The sequence below is a fragment of the Schistocerca serialis genome, chromosome 10 (assembly GCF_023864345.2).
Source record: "Schistocerca serialis cubense isolate TAMUIC-IGC-003099 chromosome 10, iqSchSeri2.2, whole genome shotgun sequence".
Classification (NCBI taxonomy): domain Eukaryota; kingdom Metazoa; phylum Arthropoda; class Insecta; order Orthoptera; family Acrididae; genus Schistocerca; species Schistocerca serialis.
Window position 1 is genome coordinate 37,592,515 of NC_064647.1, and position 18,930 is coordinate 37,611,444.

At 38.8% G+C, this 18,930-nt stretch overlaps 1 protein-coding gene across 3 annotated transcripts in view; it reads left to right on the plus strand.

Moving 5' to 3' along the window:
• Positions 1 to 12,887, plus strand: part of LOC126425184 (sex-regulated protein janus-A-like) — a 28,545-nt gene extending 15,658 nt beyond the window's left edge. For all 3 annotated transcript variants that reach the window (XM_050088137.1, XM_050088136.1, XM_050088138.1), the window contains exons 3-5: positions 2,829 to 2,984; positions 6,236 to 6,337; positions 12,704 to 12,887. In XM_050088137.1, coding sequence (XP_049944094.1) covers positions 2,829 to 2,984; positions 6,236 to 6,328 — 249 coding nt within the window. In that variant the 3' untranslated portion in view covers positions 6,329 to 6,337; positions 12,704 to 12,887. The remainder of the gene's footprint in view (positions 1 to 2,828; positions 2,985 to 6,235; positions 6,338 to 12,703) is intronic.
• The last annotated feature ends 6,043 nt before the right edge of the window (positions 12,888 to 18,930 follow it).

The following is an 18,930-nucleotide window of genomic DNA, read 5'->3' on the forward strand; positions in this document are numbered from 1 at the left end:
AGTGTGATTGTCTTTTTTACGTGTCTGTCCATGGTTCAGCGATCATCTTTACGGTGAGTTGCCACCTATCTTCATTAGCATTAATTCTCAGAGTATTTGCACAAATTGATGGATTGATCTCATTTCATCAACATAATGTCAGTGACTTGTGAATAGCTGGCCACATGAATGGACTTCCATGATGGGCCAAAACCACAGGCCATTTCTGTGGTTATCCCTAATGGATTGGGGCTGCCGATTTGAAGCCCCATCGTTTCCCAATAATGTGCAAGCCCTGCTCGTCTGATCTAGTCTCACCGATCTGCTCCCAGGCCGGCTCTGTTTCTGTGTGGCATAATGCAGTGGATTTTCGTGATTTATCGAAGGACTCAGGTCTGCAGTGCTCCTCAGCAGGCCAGAGGCCACGGGCGATGGAGTTCAGGAATTGCGACTTTCTCACTGCAAGTACATTGTGCGGTACATTGTCTTATGAACATTTTATTTATTCTATTACATTTTGGGGCTTAGAAAATAATTTATACAGGATGTACATAAAGTTCAGGAACACTTTCAATAATTTATTGCAGTAATCGAATTCGTGCCATACCTGTCCCAGCATGGCATCGTCGACTGTGACATTCTCTTCAGGTATTCTCTCCCGGAGCTCTGCTACATCACGTGGTAGAGACCATACATACACCTGATCTTTAATGTGGCCCCACAGAAAAAAAGTCACACGGAGTGAGATCTGGTGATCAGGGAGGCCATTTCATGAAACAGCTGTTCCCTTCTGTAGCATGGCCAGTCCATCGATGCAGCAGCTCCGTGTTCAGGTACCCACGAACTTCACGATGAAAATGGGGTGGAGTCCCATCCTGCTGAAAGATGAACGGAGAGTCCGATTGCATCTGAGGCATCAGCCATTGCTGCAACATGTCTGAGTAGGAATATCCAGTGACAGTGCTCTTGGCGAAGAAGAATGGCCCGTATAGTTTTCGACATTACAAAGCACAAAAAAAACATTTACATTTAGCGAATCACACTCAAATTCAATGCATTCATGTGGATGCTTTGTACCCCAGATTCGACAATTATGCCTGTTCACTTTCCCATTAGTGTGAAAAGTGGCTTCATTGCTAAAACTTAAGCGATCAAAAATGCCATCCCCATCCTTATTCAGTTGTTGAACGAAGTTCAAAACACTTGTCTTTGTCGTCGTTATTGACCTTCTACACTAGCTCCAATTTGAATGGTTTCATAGACAACTTCTGTCGCAGGACTTTCCACAGTCAGTGGAGCCATTTCAAGTTAACGGGATGCACGACGCACCAATTTCTTTGGACTGCTTATGAATGTCTCTCGTACGCAATCCAAATTCACTTCACTCACACTGGGATGTCTGCTTCTCTGTGCTGGGCACAAGCAACCTGTCATAATAAATTTTTTGTGCCTTCCTTGTTGGTGGTTTCTTACCATACTTTGTTCTAAACATCCATTGAACAGCCGTAGCACACACTTTTTTTGTCGAACTCCAACATACAGAAAGCTTGCTCCGCACCTGAACTTGCCATGTTTATGACTGGTGCTATTGGCAAATCACCAAACTATGCTGTGGTGGTATACATGAAAAAGAACTTTCAGGGTTTCTCTTCAAAATGACATATGTGTGATATCTGTGCAATGTTTGGTTCTTGTGCAATAAATAATTGAAAGTGTTCGCAGACATAACGTACACCCTGTATATTAGAAAGTACGAGCGATAGGAAGAAGAACTTGTGGCAGTCACTGGCGGTTTGTATGCTATGTGCCCGTATATTTTGGCCTGCCTTATCTACTTCTTTCAATAGGCCTACTATTTCTGAGGTTATTTCTGAAATCAGTGTAGGTATTTTAAATCTGTGCTGCGACTCCAAGGAAATGCGTATTTGTGTCACCAAATATGTTTAGTTTTATTGAAATAAAATAACAACAGTGGTCTTAATGAAATACTGTATACCATTGTCTTTCTTTCTCCATCTAAAAACTGTTCATTACAAAAGATTACATTAGTACTTAAGATTTTTGCTCATGAGGGGAAGAAATACAGAAGTCCTTACATTTTTTTTGTGAACTTTACTTGCCCTTGAGACCTCAAAATTTGTCAGGTAAAAATGCTAAAACTTGCTGGAAATCAGGGAATGTCACTTGGGGAAACTTGCGGCAACCCTGAATGTTCACAACCTGACACTGCAGAGCTTGCTGACTGCATTTTTCAGGGATGAGAATATTCTTGCCAAGTGCACAGAATTGCCCCAAACTATAATGCCATATGAGATAACAGAGCAAAAGTAAACAAACTTTTGTGTTTGTGTCCAAGACATTGTGTATAGTGAAGACAGAAGTGTTCATTTTCTGCTTAAGATGTTGAACATGATACTTCCGAGAGAGCTTTTCATCTACCTTCAATCTTAAGAATTTAAAATGTCTGTTCGACCAGCTTAGGACAAGACTATTTCGCTTTTACAAGAGTTCAGTTATTGGCAGTGAAGTGTTAATCCGTTCTCCAAAAGCCACATGCTGATGTTGCCAACTACCTTGTCAGCTAGCTGATTTACATTATGTTGCATGTTTTCCGAGAGAAACACATGTCCGAAAATAAAAAAGCTTTCATTTTCATTTGCAGTAGATACTAGAAAAAACAGAAGCTCCTGTTTGTGTTTCCTATAGATAGTGGATATAACATCAGCTCATTTTAAGTTTTGTTTTCAGATTATTTTTGAGGCCACAATTTCCACTCACGTTGCTACTTTTGTGTTTTCTTCTTGCTTAGTACTTTTTGTTCTAAGTTTGACTATGGTCCCTGCTACTAGGTGCGAGGATACAAGCGAGCTGGCTTCCATTCGGACGTCTACGATGAGACGATGGACAGGGTGAAAGGCCTTGGTGTTGATACCGAGTGCACTGGTGGTGGCAGAATACAGCATGACCCCAGTGCCAAGGTCATCAAAGTGTACGGCTACTCACAGGTAATACCAAAAGCAATGAGTTGTAGATGTGACAGTATGTGTCATCTTGAGCTGTTATTCAACTTAATTTTTTACCGTGTGACTGGTTTCAGGTGTCCATTTTCAGGCTCCTGTTGTATATACATCGTGGATACATAAAATTTTGGGTGAAAAGAATGTTTGAAAATTACAGTAACAATACAAGCAACACTTGCAGAATTTGGTTAGCAGCAAAAACTACAGGGTTATTACAAATGATTGAAGCGATTTCACAGCTCTACAATAACTTTATTATTTGAGATATTTTCACAATGCTTTGCACACACATACAAAAACTAAAAAAGTTTTTTTAGGCATTCACAAATGTTCGATATGTGCCCCTTTAGTGATTCGGCAGACATCAAGCCGATAATAAAGTTCCTCCCACACTCGGCGCAGCATGTCCCCATCAATGAGTTCGTAAGCATCGTTGATGCGAGCTCGCAGTTCTGGCACATTTCTTGGTAGAGGAGATTTAAACACTGAATCTTTCACATAACCCCACAGAAAGAAATTGCATGGGGTTAAGTCGGGAGAGCATGGAGGCCATGACATGAATTGCTGATCATGATCTCCACCACGACCGATCCATCGGTTTTCCAATTTCCTGTTTAAGAAATGCCGAACATCATGATGGAAGTGCAGTGGAGCACCATCCTGTTGAAAGATGAAGTCGGCGCTGTCGGCCTCCAGTTGTGGCATGAGCCAATTTTCCAGCATGTCCAGATACACGTGTCCTGTAACGTTTTTTCGCAGAAGAAAAAGGGGCCGTAACCCTTAAACCGTGAGATTGCACAAAACACGTTAACTTTTGGTGAATTGCGAATTTGCTGCACGAATGCGTGAGGATTCTCTACCGCCCAGATTCGCACATTGTGTCTGTTCACTTCACCATTAAGAAAAAATGTTGTTTCATCACTGAAAACAAGTTTCCCACTGAACGCATCCTCTTCCATGAGCTGTTGCAACCGCGCCGAAAATTCAAAGCGTTTGACTTTGTCATCGGGTGTCAGGGCTTGTAGCAATTTTAAACGGTAAGGCTTCTGCTTTAGCCTTTTCCATAAGATTTTCCAAACCGTCGGCTGTGGTACGTTTAGGTCCCTGCTTGCTTTATTCGTCGACTTCCGCGGGCTACACGTGAAACTTGCCCGCACGCGTTCAACTGTTTCTTCGCTCACTGCAGGCCGACCCGTTGATTTCCCCTTACAGAGGCATCCAGAAGCTTTAGCAGTTGGTGGATCTTTGTTGAACTTCGTCCTGAAGTGTCGTTGCACTGTTATGACTGACTGATGTGAGTGCATTTCAAGCACGACATACGCTTTCTCGGCTCCTGTCGCCATTTTGTCTCACTGCGCTCTCGAGCGCTCTGGCGGCAGAAATCTGAAGTGCGGCTTCAGCCGAACAAAACTTTATGAGTTTTTCTACGTATCTGTAGTGTGTCGTGACCATATGTCAATGAATGGAGCTACAGTGAATTTATGAAATCGCTTCAATCATTTGTAATAGCCCTGTATATATATCAAAAGAATACAATGTCAGAATTATAAACATCCACAAGCATTGTGTGTATTGTTACTACAATTTTGAAATATTCTTTTTGCCTGAATTTTCCCTGTTTCTGTGCTGTGGGTACAACAGGTGCTCGAAAATGTTCTTTGACCAAAACTGGTTGCATCGTTAAAAAAAATTTATCAACTGCTTAAAGTGTTACATGATGTCATTTCTACAATTCGTATAAGCTGCAGACCACAGTTAACAAAAAATATTTTAAAAACAGTGAAGTTTCTGTTGATATGTCGTGTGCCCTATAATTCAAGTATTTTTAAAGTTTTTAAGAATGTTCCTGTTTGTGTATAATTTGTCCAGTCACATTAATAGCTCTCTCTGATACATGCAACATCCATATTTTTCTGTGCATATTCCTCCCTAAGACTGAATTGTCAGAAACTAAAATATTTTAGGTGATTATTTACCACCTTGTCCAATCCAACCTCACTTTAGGACAGTAGAGGACACTGTGCAATCAAATATACCAACTGTTCTATTATTTATTTTTTAATCTGTGTTTTGCCAGTATTCTGTGAAAAAAGGTCATAAAACAATTTTGTTCAATTCCATATGCCAAGCTCCTCCATGGGAAAGCAGTTTCTGCTTCGGTTACATGGCACAAATTATAGAATACCTTGTTAGATGGTCAGAAGTAAATGTCGCCAGATCTTAATACCTGTAAATCATCATCATGCTTATTACAACTGTGTACAATAATTTGGGTGTGGTGTTGTGGACAAGTGTTTTGGTTGAAATTGCTATTTTTGTTCTGGGTAGCAGCCATGATTACGGAACTTCCTGACAAATTAAAACTATGTGCTGGATCAGGACTACATCCTGAAACCTTGTCTTCCGTGGACAATGCTGATACCAACTGAGCTGTCCAATCTGATTCATGATTTTCTCTCACACCTTTCAGATTATTTTTGAGGCCGCAATCCTTGCTACCACCTGTATATTCAGAGAGAGAGAGAGAGAGAGAATTTTTTGTCCCATAATTTTATGACATTATTACCAGCTTCTCTATCTTTTGATTGAGTATAGTTATGGCAGCACATGAATTGTGGTGAGCCTGGTGTTTTTACAAGACTTTTTCCAGTTGCCAGGACAGTTGTTGTCGTAATTACGCAAATCAACAATTCCTTGCACTTGGAGCAGATCAAATGATTCCTCCGTACCCCTCGCACCTATTTTATATTTTTCAGACTGTGTTTCACATATTTTGTGACCTACCTGTTTCATTTATCACAGTTAATACAGTTGCAGAGTGTGGGTACGTGTTTAATTTTTTGCATGATTACTGCTGCTTGTGTTTCAGTGTTGTGTACAATGCCAGACCCATCAATACAAAAATTAATTCAGATGCTACAGCTTACACATCTGGTCTGAAGGTCTTTACACACTTCCTTTTTCTGCTGCTTTTGTGTTGTGATGTGTGGTTTAGAAAATTTCAGAATACTTTACAGTTTCATGTGCTCTGTATTAGATGCATTTTTAGTGTACGTACAAGCACATTGTTTACTTACGATGTAGTTGTAGTTAAGAGTTCTCGTTTTAGTGTTTAATTATTATTGTGATAGTAGCACACTGAGTTCTCGTTTTAGTGTTTAATTATTATTGTGATATGTAGCACACTGCTTAATTGTACTTTAGTTTTAAAATATCCAAGGACTGCTTCATTTCAGGGGTTTGGGAAGGCAGACCACAGCAAGACTGTAGAAATTCTGAAGACTGCATATCCTGATTACAACATTACTTGGAGTGATGAAGGATACTGATTTGCTCAGGTGATTAAATTTACATATGTGTGATACATTTTAAATGTGTCTGACATTACGACAACCTTCGTAATGAGTGAAGGTGATATTTTCTCCATTTAAGCTGTTGTATTTTAATAAGACCTCTCCTTAATTATACGGTTAGTTTAAATGTTTTTAAAGTACAACAGATAGTAGCATTTCTACTGTAATTTGTAAGCCATGATGAACAGCAGCACATAGTGTGAGTTTGCTGCCTTTTTATTTCTGTGGGACCTCGCTATGTGTGTAAACCGAAAAATGGCTTTTCGAGCTGAAACTAGTTGCTTAACTAAAAATATTTTTAGTAACTATATTATCTTAAGTTGAAAAATATCATTTTCACCCAATGACATTAATAATTTTTGTGTCCTCTTTTTCACTTTTGCCATATGGGTCTGTTCTGAGAAGATCTATCACATGACTACTGCTTTGTTTCTCAGATTGGTACAGTTGTTTTCTGTCATTAGTTATTGTATGCTGCTTTTGACCACTGAGAATCAAATTTTTCAACTGTTTAACGTCAGGATTTAGCAGCAAGTTTTTTTACTCAAGTGTTAAAAGGTGTTGTATCTAACAACTATTTTTCTGATCTTCACAACTATTTTTCTGATCTGAAGATTGCCATGCAGGAACTCAATGAACTATTTCTGATCTGATTCAAAGATTGCTTTCATTTTGTTGGTAGAGACAGTGGGGAGCTGCCCTCTTCAGTCATCATTATCCAGAGGTGAAGCTAGTTTTCATCAGTAGTGGCTGTCATTATTGACTTCAGTCTTCAAGAGTGTGTCTCACAAATTATTAAATCAGCAGCAGACTGTTGGTTTATTGCATGAAGAGATTCCAAATACTGCTTTAAATTCACTTCTATCTTAAATTCAGTGCCATGTATGAATGTCTTCTTTTAAACTCCATTGCTACCTCAGTCTAACTGATGTGTGTACAAAAGGAGTGAACAAGTGGCCCGTGTAATATGCCTTGTGTGTTAACAGTGGACACCATTACACACTGTCTATTTTAGAAAATGAATCACTCTGCAGCAACCCAGGATGTCTCAGAATTCTCACATTATGCAGTACAGTATCCAAAGATTGTTATTCTGTGAAAAGAAATCCATTGGTGTTAATTAGATGTGTACTGTACTCTCCATTTAATGTACAAAAGCAGTTGTCCAGTAGCAATTCATTGCAAGAGGAGGGACAATTTCCAGTTTTTTGTTGTTTATTTTATTTACCCATTTAAATAAAGCTGACTTAGGAATTTTCCCTTATGTGGGGACTGCTTGTACTAGATAATGTGTCTATTCAAAGTTCTATATTTGCATATTTTGCTGTTCATGTCACTTCTGCGTAATTTTTCATTGATTGTATTGATACTTGTTTGTATTCTGGTATGTTGTGAAATTTCGAACATTTGGGAATGCCATGATAAACTAGTACTATTATTGTCAATTGTAGGCTTAAACTAAATTGTTCTCTTTCAAAAATTTTAAGAACAGTAGGCCTATCATCCTCATTCAAAATAGTCTGTCTCTAATTTTGTTGTCCAATTATGTGAGAAATAGTTTAGTTTCAGAATTTTCAGATGCCTACAAAACTATACTTTGTAAGTTAGTGCTACCAGTGTTTTGTATACGTAATTTACTTCGTAGCAAATCAATGCTTTGTGGTTCACAGTTCAGCCAAAGTATACATCACCCCTGAATTTCTTTGTATATCAATGCAAATAAACGTGTGTTTTTGAGAATTTTCAGAAGTTACCATTGTCCATTGCATAATCTGCGAGCAGTTGGGGTTTGTGATTTAGTTACTGTAGCAGATTTTCTGACAGACATTTTGTGTTACATCTGGTTTTCCATTAACCCATTACTGGCCAAAACTCTATTGGATTATTTTTTGCAAACTTTTATACATAAATACGTTACATTGAGTGATCAATTGAATAAAAAGTTGTTTTGAAAATTTTCGGTTTATTAGAACAAAAACTACAGACGGTCTCATTTTTGGGACATTGGCCAAATGCGCTATCCAAATTCACAATCTTATTCTCCATGCATAATATTGTAAGAAGCAACACAAACATTAAATAAAGAATGTTTTAATATTATGGAATGTGTATTCAGTATGAAATGAAGCAAAACACTTGTCTGTACACCAGCATTGCACCTATCCCAATTTTTGTTGTTTTTTTTCTTGCAGTAAGCACATCTCTTCTGTGTTTTTCTTGGCACAAAGAAATGATTTCCTGGATCTAGTCGTACATCTGTGCTCACCCGTCCTCCCTTCAATTTGCTTCCTTGTGGTCCTCTGCGTTTTGGTACTGATCCTGTTTTCTTTGATAGGTAAAACATCACTATTTTCCATCGGACATCCAAAAGTAAGAGCTTCTCATTAGAGTTAGCAATTTGGTATGCACGCCATGTGTTTACTACGCAGATATCTATCATCTGTGTGAATAATGGCCACCACCATTCTTTGACCTTATCCTCGTCCTATAAAGTGATATCTGCTTGCCCAGTAGATCTACGTCACCCATATGGGCATTGTATCCTTCAATGAGATGTGGCATTGTAACAGATATTTCCTTTTTCTTTGCCCATGACTATCTTTTAGTAGAACTGAGAGGAGTAATAGTACTGTAATTTGTCGCTACACATACTGGTTTGTTGTCACTCCATTTCACAACCAGAACTTCGTACTCTTTGTCAAATATGTAGTCATAGAAGCCTCGTTCCTTTTCTTTTGCCATTCTTTTCGAGTTAATCAAAGGACATGCATTAGTTCGGATCTCTGTTATTGTTCCTGTAGCTTTCATTTTACTCTTTCTGAGTGTGATCAGTGTGTCAACACTGGTGAAAAAGTTGTCAAAGAAAAGCTTATAATTCGGATACTTTGATTCTGGAATCATGCTGGTTAGTTCATTTATTACCCTTGCATCTAAAGGCTCCTGTTTGTTGTCAGTCTTGCCACAGTATGGCAAAAAATTATAAAGAAAGCCACTGGAACTTGTAAGACATCAAATTTTATATCCAAATTCGATAGGCTTTTCCCTCGGAAACATTTTAGCTGAATGTTTGCCATAATAAAGTACCATCATTTCATCAGTTGAGAGTTCTGAATGAAATACGCCAAATTTACCAAATTCCTATTTCAGCATTTCAAAGTACAACCTCAGTTTGTACATCTTGTCGTTTCTGTCTATTTTGGAGTTGTCATTGAGATGAATGAATCTCTTTATTTCCCGAAATCTATTTCTTGTCATGGAGTTGAAGACTAAAGGAACACCGACATCAGGAGCCTGTTCCCAGTACATATTCTCATGGGGACGTTTATGATAACCACTCAGAAGTAGTATGTCAATAAATGATTTTAGTTCTTCTTCGGTTAGCAGAAAATTTATGTTGTTATGTTGGCAGGCATAGATTTCATTTGTTCAATAATAGTATCCATTAGTTTCTCAGAAAAAAAAATCTTCTAACACCTGGGGCACTGTCTTATTTGCCAGACATTCTGCAACATAATGTTCGTTGCTCTTCCGTGGTTCACTAGTGTTTGTTTACGTTGGTTGACATTTATACCACTTACATTTATATTTTTTTGTAGATAACGTACCACTTTCTCCTCCATCTCCTAACGCTTTCCTTCTTTTGGCTTCTGGAGGTACAACTGTAGCATTAGCTTCATCTCAGCTGGTTATGAGCTCTAAAGTACCGGCTAAATCTTGTACAACAGACTCATTGTTCACTACATTTTTGTCAATGTCTTCATCTGTTATTACATCTGCATCGGGTGGAATAATCGCCGATTCTACGTATCATCTTCATCGTCACTCTCTTGATGGTTCTCTAGTTCTGCTAGAATTTCTTCAAGTGTAAGTTCATGCGGCATGTTTTTATCCTGTTGGAATCGTAAAATTCGAATAGAATATGAAAAAAGCAGATATGAAGAACGTAAAATGCAATTCTTCTCTGTATAATACGCATATACAAGAATAGGGCACATCAACAATAAATGATAGTGTAAAATGCCATTGCCCCATTATTGGGATCGCAACACTTAGGAGTTGTATTACGCAAATGAAAGTAGGTAGGTATGCTTCTTCGTCTATTCACATTTCACGCCAGACGCACAAGAGTGGTGCTAGTAGAGCCACTATGAGGATACAAATTAGGTTTGCTTTAAATACCGGCTGTAATGATCGTTAGCATTAGTTACTTTTGAAGTTGGACGTGGTTAGTTGATGTTGGTGAAGAATGCCTTTAAGGTGACAAAAATGTAATTGTGAACACCTCACCAAATTTGCACAAGGTCATGTAATAGGGCTGTGGGAAACTTGGTGTTCCTTCTGCGCTATTGCAAAAAGACTTGGCAGGAGTGTAGCCACTGCACACGTATGCTGGCAGTGATGACACCAAAATTTGTGGAGGAAGAGATTAGTGTTTAATGTTATGTTGATGAGGTCATTAGAACTGGACCCAAACTTCGATTAGGGAAGAAATCGGCCATGCCCTTTGAAAGGAATCATCTCGGCATTAGGCTGAAGCAATTTAGGGAAATCGTGGAAAACCTAAGTCAGGATGGCCAGACACATGTTTGAATTGAATGCAAGTCCAGTGTGCTAACCACTGTGCCACCTCAACTCAGTCACGAGAATGTACGGTCACAAGAAGACGGGGCTCTGGACAGCTGGATGGCACTGCCGACAGGGAAGACCACCGTGTCCGGCACATGGCTGTGACACATTGTACTGCATCAGCAACAGCAGTTGGCACCACAGTGACACAATGAATTGTTACAAATTGATTATTTCAAAAACAGCTCAGAGCTAGACGTCGTGTAGCATGTAGTCCACTGACCCCAAAAAACCGCCATTTGCGACTTCAGTGGTCTAAGTGAGACTCATTGGACGGCAGGGTGGAGGTGTGTTGTGTGTTATAATGAAAGCTGCTTTTGCCTCGGTGCCAGTGACGGCTGTATGTTGGTTCGGAGGAGGCCAGTTGAGGGCCTGTAACCAAGCTGTCTGTGTGCTAGGCACACTGGACCTACACCTGAAGTTACGGTGTCGGGTGCAATTTCTTCCTACACCAGTGGCACTCTTGTGGTTATCCCAAGCACCCTGATTGCAAATTTGTATGTCGGTCTGCTGATTTGACATGTTGTGCTGCCATTCATGAACAGCAGCATTCCATAAGGTGTTTTCCAACAGTATAACACTCGGCCACATACCACTTTAATAGCCACATGTACTCTACAGTGTGTCAACATGTTGCCTTGGCCTGTTTGATCACCAGGTCTGGCTCCAATTGAGTGCATACGGGACATTATTGAACAACTCCAGTGTCTTCCAAAAACAGCATTAACCATCCCGGTATTGGTGACAGTGTGCAACAGGCATGGAACTCCATCCCACAAACTCACATCCAGCATCTATATAGCACAATGCATGCACGTTTGCATGCTTACATTCAGCATTCTGGCAGTTACATTGGATTTCAATGTATTAGTGTATCACATTTGCAATGGTGTATCTCGCACTTATATTAACCTGTGATCGTGCAACATTAATCACTTAAATATGTTACCTAGACAAATGTACCTGATATTTCATTACTCAACATTAATTACTTTTTGGTGTTTTTTTTTCACATGATGACTACAATAATACATTATAAAGTTACTCCAGTGGTTTCAACATTAACTTTTTAACAGAAAAGATTTTGCTTACAGTTCATTTTTGAGTTAACATTTCTAAACTTTTAACAGTCCATATTAAAGCTAGCAATAATAACTATCTTAATAATTGCTAATGTAAACAGTTACACATATGGACATTAATTTTGAATAATGGGTTTTGAGTGTAAATAATGTTTTATGTAAGTGTTTGTATTGATACTTAAAATTAAATGTCATGTAATGAATGTCCAGATACTCATATAAAAAGTTTTGTGGGATCAAGTTATTTACGAATGCGATGTACTGTGTTCTTCCATTAGAGAATGAGACTGTATTGTTGATCGGTTTCATTACAATATCCTAATAAGCGTTTAGTCAGAAAACCTTCTATAACTAGAACTATTAATATGAGAAAGATAGGGATAATGAAAGAACGGAAGATCAGTTGCAGAAACAAGAGTAGCTCTGAGTAGCAAGAGCGGTTGCTTTTCCCACACATGTAATTAACTGGCATATTATTGCCACTATTAACTTACCGTGGTTTCACATCTCATCTGTTCATTGTTCCCCATGTCCTGCCCTTCCTGCCCTTCTGTTCCCCCCTTCCTATTAGACCATATATGCATCTGTTACTGTAATCGATACGTAAACAATATTCATCACATGACTTTCTTTTTTTTTACAGGTTGTAATATTTGACATTGCATCTTTTGAAAATGGGGCAGGATGTTGTGCCCTGTTTCCTATTGGAGTGTTTCTCTCTGATCAGAATTGGAGGCGTACAATTCACTTGAACTTCCATTGATGTTGTTGATGTCTTTGAATCATGTTGTTTCATTGTGATTAATAAAAAAAATTATACAATCCAATGGTTTCTTCATCTTGTCTTTAAAAATTCCAGACCTATTGTTCAAACGCATATTTTAAGAGTTACACATATGAGCATTTTTGTGGAAAGTGCGTTTCACACATACTTTCAAGATAAATTGAATAATGACCCCATTTTTGTGTTAGGGAAGATAATTTGATACAGCTAAACGCATATACAGTACACACATTTGCTCGTGCCTGAGACAAAGTGAGAGTGATTCAAAGAAAGAATTCACTACTTTTTACCTACTTTCTGAACAACTCGCACTTTCGGCAGAAATGTCACAATGCAAAGTCAATTAGATAAAGGGACAAACACGAGAGCAAAATATAATTTGAATATCGGAAAGAATAACCACTTAGTGCTTGTGTAATACTTTACAGCAAGCCTAAAATTAATTTTTAAACATTGGGAAATCTGGGATGGAATAACAATAATATGAAATACGATAGATTTCTGCTCCCCACCTAGAGGAGACACTGAGTGGCAGACAGGCACATTGAAGGAAGACTTTTAGATATTAGAAAGTGTGGGACAGAGTCCTCATCCAGGAGGTGTGGTGGGGGATAGCAGGTGGTGCGAGGCTGGGGTGGGAGCAGGTAAAGGCCTAGATATGTGAGACAGAGACTAGCAAAGGTTTAGGCAATGGGGCTTACAGGAATCAAAAATATGTTGCAGCTAGAGTTACTAGGCCTCGTTCCTGTGGCCCCACACCTCAATGCCCTCCCCTGCTCCCATTTCCCTACCAACCAGCAGAGACTCCCTATGCTGAGGTGGGCTCTGTCCATTAGATTACAGTCATAAGATAAAAAGAAACATTATGCAACATGAAAGACTAATCCAAATGGGATGGAAATACGTAGATGTGATGTATGTGCGCAAACAAAAAAAAAAAAAAAAAAAAAAAAAAACAGAAAAATTGAATTGATTTATTCAAGAGAAAGAGCTTCACAAATTGAGCAAGTTGGTCCACCTCTGGATGTCCTACTGACGAACATCGTGCCAAATTTATCCAAGTGATGCATTGTATTGTCTAAATCATGAGCTGTTTGGGTGGCCCTGCCCATAATGCCCCAGACATTCTCAGTTGGGGAGAGATCCCGTGACCTTGCTGCCAAAGGTAAGCTTTGGCAAGTATGAAGACAAGTTGTGTGTGGGCAGGCATTATCTTGTTGAAATGTAAGCAGATGATGGCTTGTCATGAAGAGAAACAAAATGGGGTTTATAATATCGTCAGCTGACGTCTGTGTTGTAAGGATGACACAGATGACAACCGAAGGGGTCCTGTTATGAAAATAAATGGCACAGTAGACCATCAGTCCTCGTTTGGCTGTATGGCAGCCAACAGCCGGGTTGGTATCACCCTGCTATCTGGTGTGTCCCCAGGCACGTCTATGGTCTGGAATTGCATTGACTGGAATATAATTGGCTTCAGTGATGAATCCCACTATGAACTGAGTCCCGATGATCAGCACAGATGTGTCTGAAGACGCCCCAGACACTGGTGGGATACCAACCTGAACGTCGCCTCCCATACGGTCCAACTACCAGGACTGATGATTTGGGGTGCGATTTCTTTTCGTAACAGATCCCTTTTGGTTGTCATCCATGTCACATCTACAGCATAGTCGTCTGTTTACAATACTGTACATCCTATTTTGTTTCCCTTCTTGGCAAGCCATACTTTGCTTACACTTCAGCAAGATAATGCCTGTCCACACACAGCTTGTCCTCGTGCTTGCCAAACCCTACCTTGGCCAGCAAAGTTGCTGGATCTCTCCCCAATTGAGAATGTAAGGAGCATTATGAGCAGGGCCGTTAGGCCACCTCGGGATTTTGACGATTTAACATGACACTTGAATAGAATTTGGCATGATGTCCCTCTGTTGGACATCCAACATTTCTATCAACCAGAACCAAGCTTGTATAAGGGCCAGAGGTGGACCATCTCATCCAATTTGTGATGCACTTTCTCTTGAATAAATCATCCAGTTTTTTCTGCAACTGTAATTATTTTTCTGTCTTCACATGTATGTCACATTTACTGATTTCAGCCCTATTTGGTATTTGGATAATTCCTTTAGTACCTAAGTGTTTCTTTGAGTATATAGTATCTGACAGTTTCTTTTTTTCAGTATGCTTGTCTGCTGCCCATTGCCTGCTCTAACTGGTGAGTAGCAATCTGTCCTATTTCATATTGTTAGAATTAACTTTTGACACTCAATATTTATGATGCAAGCAAACTGTTATTGCCACTTGACATAATCGTGAATGGTACTCTGTTAGCCATTGGCACAAATGGATTGACATGATAAAACAAGGGTCCACAGCTTTTACAAAACTTTTTGAATGTGATAAATACAGCTTACTGCTGTCAATACTTTTGTTAATTACAATTTTGATTGTTTGTTATTTTCAACCATACATGTCAGTTGCCACGACACCTTTGAATTACTGCAAATGGACAAAGATGACCAGACTCATTTCTCTTCAGTAGAAACAACTATCGACAAGCGAAGAAACTTGATGTCAAATCTACTTTTTCATTGGTAGAGATCTTTCACTCGTGGGATTAGCAGCAGAGATTAAAAAGAAGCAGCAGCAAACAGATCCAAGGCATCCATTGTTTGGAACTCATGTTCTTCCATCACAGCTCCTTATAATCGTATCAGCTCTGGAGAACTAAGTCCCGTGGTGGATTGTGGACAGCAAGAGAGAAGTTGTCATCGGGCTATCATCTCCAATACAGCCTCGGATGACCCCCAACAGACTGAGAACTGGAGTGATAATGTGCAAAATTAATGTGAGGAAGTGGGTTATATTGGTCGTGATGAACTTTTATTAATGCGTAATGTAATTATTTGAATGTGGGACAAGAGGGTGAGGGTCTGTGAACATTTGTTGACCCAGTATATTATTGTCTTCCTCTGATCTGGGAATCACTTACCCTTACCAGTCTTAGAGTTTAGCATAGGATCCAACCTATTTTGCAACGTGCTATATACACAAAGCATTTCCAAAAGTGAATATCACAAACTCTCATAAAAAAGATTCCTGCAGTCGAACAGGGATCAATTGCAGACCTTACATTTGCACTTCAAGCATCTTTAATTTCAACAACATTTTTCTTGTACAAGACATATAAGACTGATTAGATTTTTATGAGCTACCTAAGGGCCAACAATAGTAATTTTAATCATGTGATTTGTGGTGTTCTAGTAAGTTGTTTCCATTTTATGCACAATATTTCTATGACCAACCCATCCATTTTCTTCAGATTAAACAGCTTGGTAGAACACCTGGAAGCACACAATTAATCAGATATGCCAAGAAAACCTGAGAAATGACATTCATTTTCTTGTAACAAAATAGACTGGCATTACCTTGCAGTTAAAAATGGGAAGCTTTACATGAATGTCATACATGCAGTTTTTTCGTACTTGTGCTCTTTGAGTTCCTGTCCTAGAATACATTAAAGTATTAAAAAATGTGTAAATTAATCTTTGAAACAATCCAAACCTTTCAATGGAAACCAGGAAAGACTTAGAAACATTATCATTTTTTTAAAAAAAATCAAGGAAAGGTAATGAAAGGAACAATCAGGGAAAGTCTGCTGTACCCTTCCTGTTGTGAACTGTGTTATTGTTCTTCTTAATTTTTTAAAATTTGATAATGGCCATTAAAGACCACGCAGAATAGCAATTGCACATTACTAGAAGCTGCCTTTGCATTCTTCCTCCAACAGCCTGTTGTATTTGCTCTGTTCATGCACTGTTCACAGTTTATGCTGAGTGTAGAAGCCTTTAAAGTTGTAACTCTGGTCGGTCTGAGATGCCGCCTAGATTTAATCCAGCCTGTCAAAGATCACTTTGTCATTCCCCTGAACTACGTCAGAAACTTTAGGGTTGTTTCCAAGAGTATTAAAAATCTGTTTTGTCAACCTGACCTTAAAACTTTCGTCTTCCTGACTCGACAGGTGCAGGCAGTATTTCTCGATATCTGAACAGCTTTTGACTTAGTGCCAGATCGATGCTTATTATCAAAATTTCTACCATGAGGGGTATCGAGTGAAATTTGTCATTGGATTGAGGATATTTTGGTAGGAATGACTTTACATGTTATCTTGGCTGGGGAGTCATCATCTGATGTAGAAGTAATCTCAGATGTGTCATAGAGAGGTATGTTGTGACCATTGCTGTTCGTGTTCATGTACATTAATGACTTTGCAGAAAATATTAATAGTAAAGCACTCTTTTCACGGATAGTGCATTTATCAGAATAAAGTACAGTCTGAAAGAAATTGTACGAACATTCGTCAGATCTTGATAATTTCAAACTTTCTTTTAAATATTCAGACATGTAAAATCGTGCATTTTGCAAAATGAAGAAAACTCAGTGTGGTATGACTACAGTATCAGGGTGTATTGCTTGGATTAAGTCTATTCATACAATTACCTGGGTGAAGCACTTTGTAGGGATATGAAATGGAACAACAGTAATATAGGCCCACTCAGGGGTAAGGCAGGCGAAAGAGTTAGATTTTTTTGGTAGAATACCATAGAAATGCAGTCATTCTACAAATCGTTTGTATGATCCATCCTAGAATATTCCTCAAATGTGTGGGACCTGTTTCAAAAGGGATTAATGGGGGATTTGAACGCATGCAGAGAAGGGCAGATCAAATGGTCACAGGTTTGTTTGACCCATGGCAGAGTGTCACAGAGATGCTGAAATAACTGAATTGACAGACGCTTCAAGATAAGATCTACACTACCCTAAGAAAGTATGCTTACCAAGTTTCAAGGACAGGCTTTAAAAGACGACTCTAGGAATATGCTACAACCTTGTAACTGTTGCTGCCATAGGCACCATGAGGACAATATTAGATTAATTACAGCATGCAGAGAAAGATTTAAATGCTCTTGAAACATGAACAAGCTTTAATATCTGGTACAGTGAGATGTACCCTCTGCCATACTCTTCATAGTGGTTTGCAGAGTGTGGATGAACATGTAGATAGCATCATCAAGAACGCAATCAACGTACATCTGAAACTTGAGCTTCTCCTAGTGTGTAGTGTCACAAATGTTTTGACATTATTATACATACTTCTGCCACTGGGGCAATCATAGGCAATGACTAATTTGGCAGTAATATGCAGTGCTAGATTTGTTAAAAGAAAAAGAAAAAAAAATAGACTTCTTAACATGTATTTACGGTAATTAGCACTCTATCATTTCCTATATTTCTAAGTTCCTACCGAGAGTTTCCATAGTTTGATTTAGACTTCTGAAAAAGTTATAACACTTTTCTGAGCTTTTTAAAAGTGTGAATACAACATTTGTATGTTACCGCTTCAACTAGAGCAAAAGTTCTTTTGTACCACATCACAAAATCTTAGGGTCTAATTTTTTTCGTCATCAGCGGTATACTGTCACAAATCAAGCCTTGGTTATGTGTATTGTTAGATTTTGTTTATTATTATTTATGTGGGGTGCATGAGCAATGCAGCTGACTGGGCTTCACCTGCTGCAAGTCATAGACTAACCGCTGCTGTGTTCACCGCCTGGGCCAAAGGTGCTGAAAGGATGTGCTCATTGATGCTATGGAGACACTGTTCTGTGTTTTATTTTAATGACAATTATTGTCAGTTTTTTCTTGTTTTGTTTATAAGAAAGGAATGAGGACATCATTAGATCTTTTGAAGAGTACACAACATAAATCACAAAATGTTATTTCTGTATTAGCAAACAATTGGACTACATTGTATGATAGAGATGAAAAAGGAACTGTGATTAAATCTTTCTGTGTTAGATTCCTGAACCTGCCGATCTTTGAGAGAGAGAGAGAGAGAGGGGGGGGGGATTTAATTGTATCTCCCCATGCAGCCGTAGCATTTCGGCATGTCGCACATTGGTCAGATTATCAGTAGCTTGGAGGACTCGTATGTAGGGCATAAGCAACACACACACACTTAATAATAGTCAAGAAAATTTGCAACCGCAAAATATTGCCTCGGTACAGGTCATAGAATCTAATAT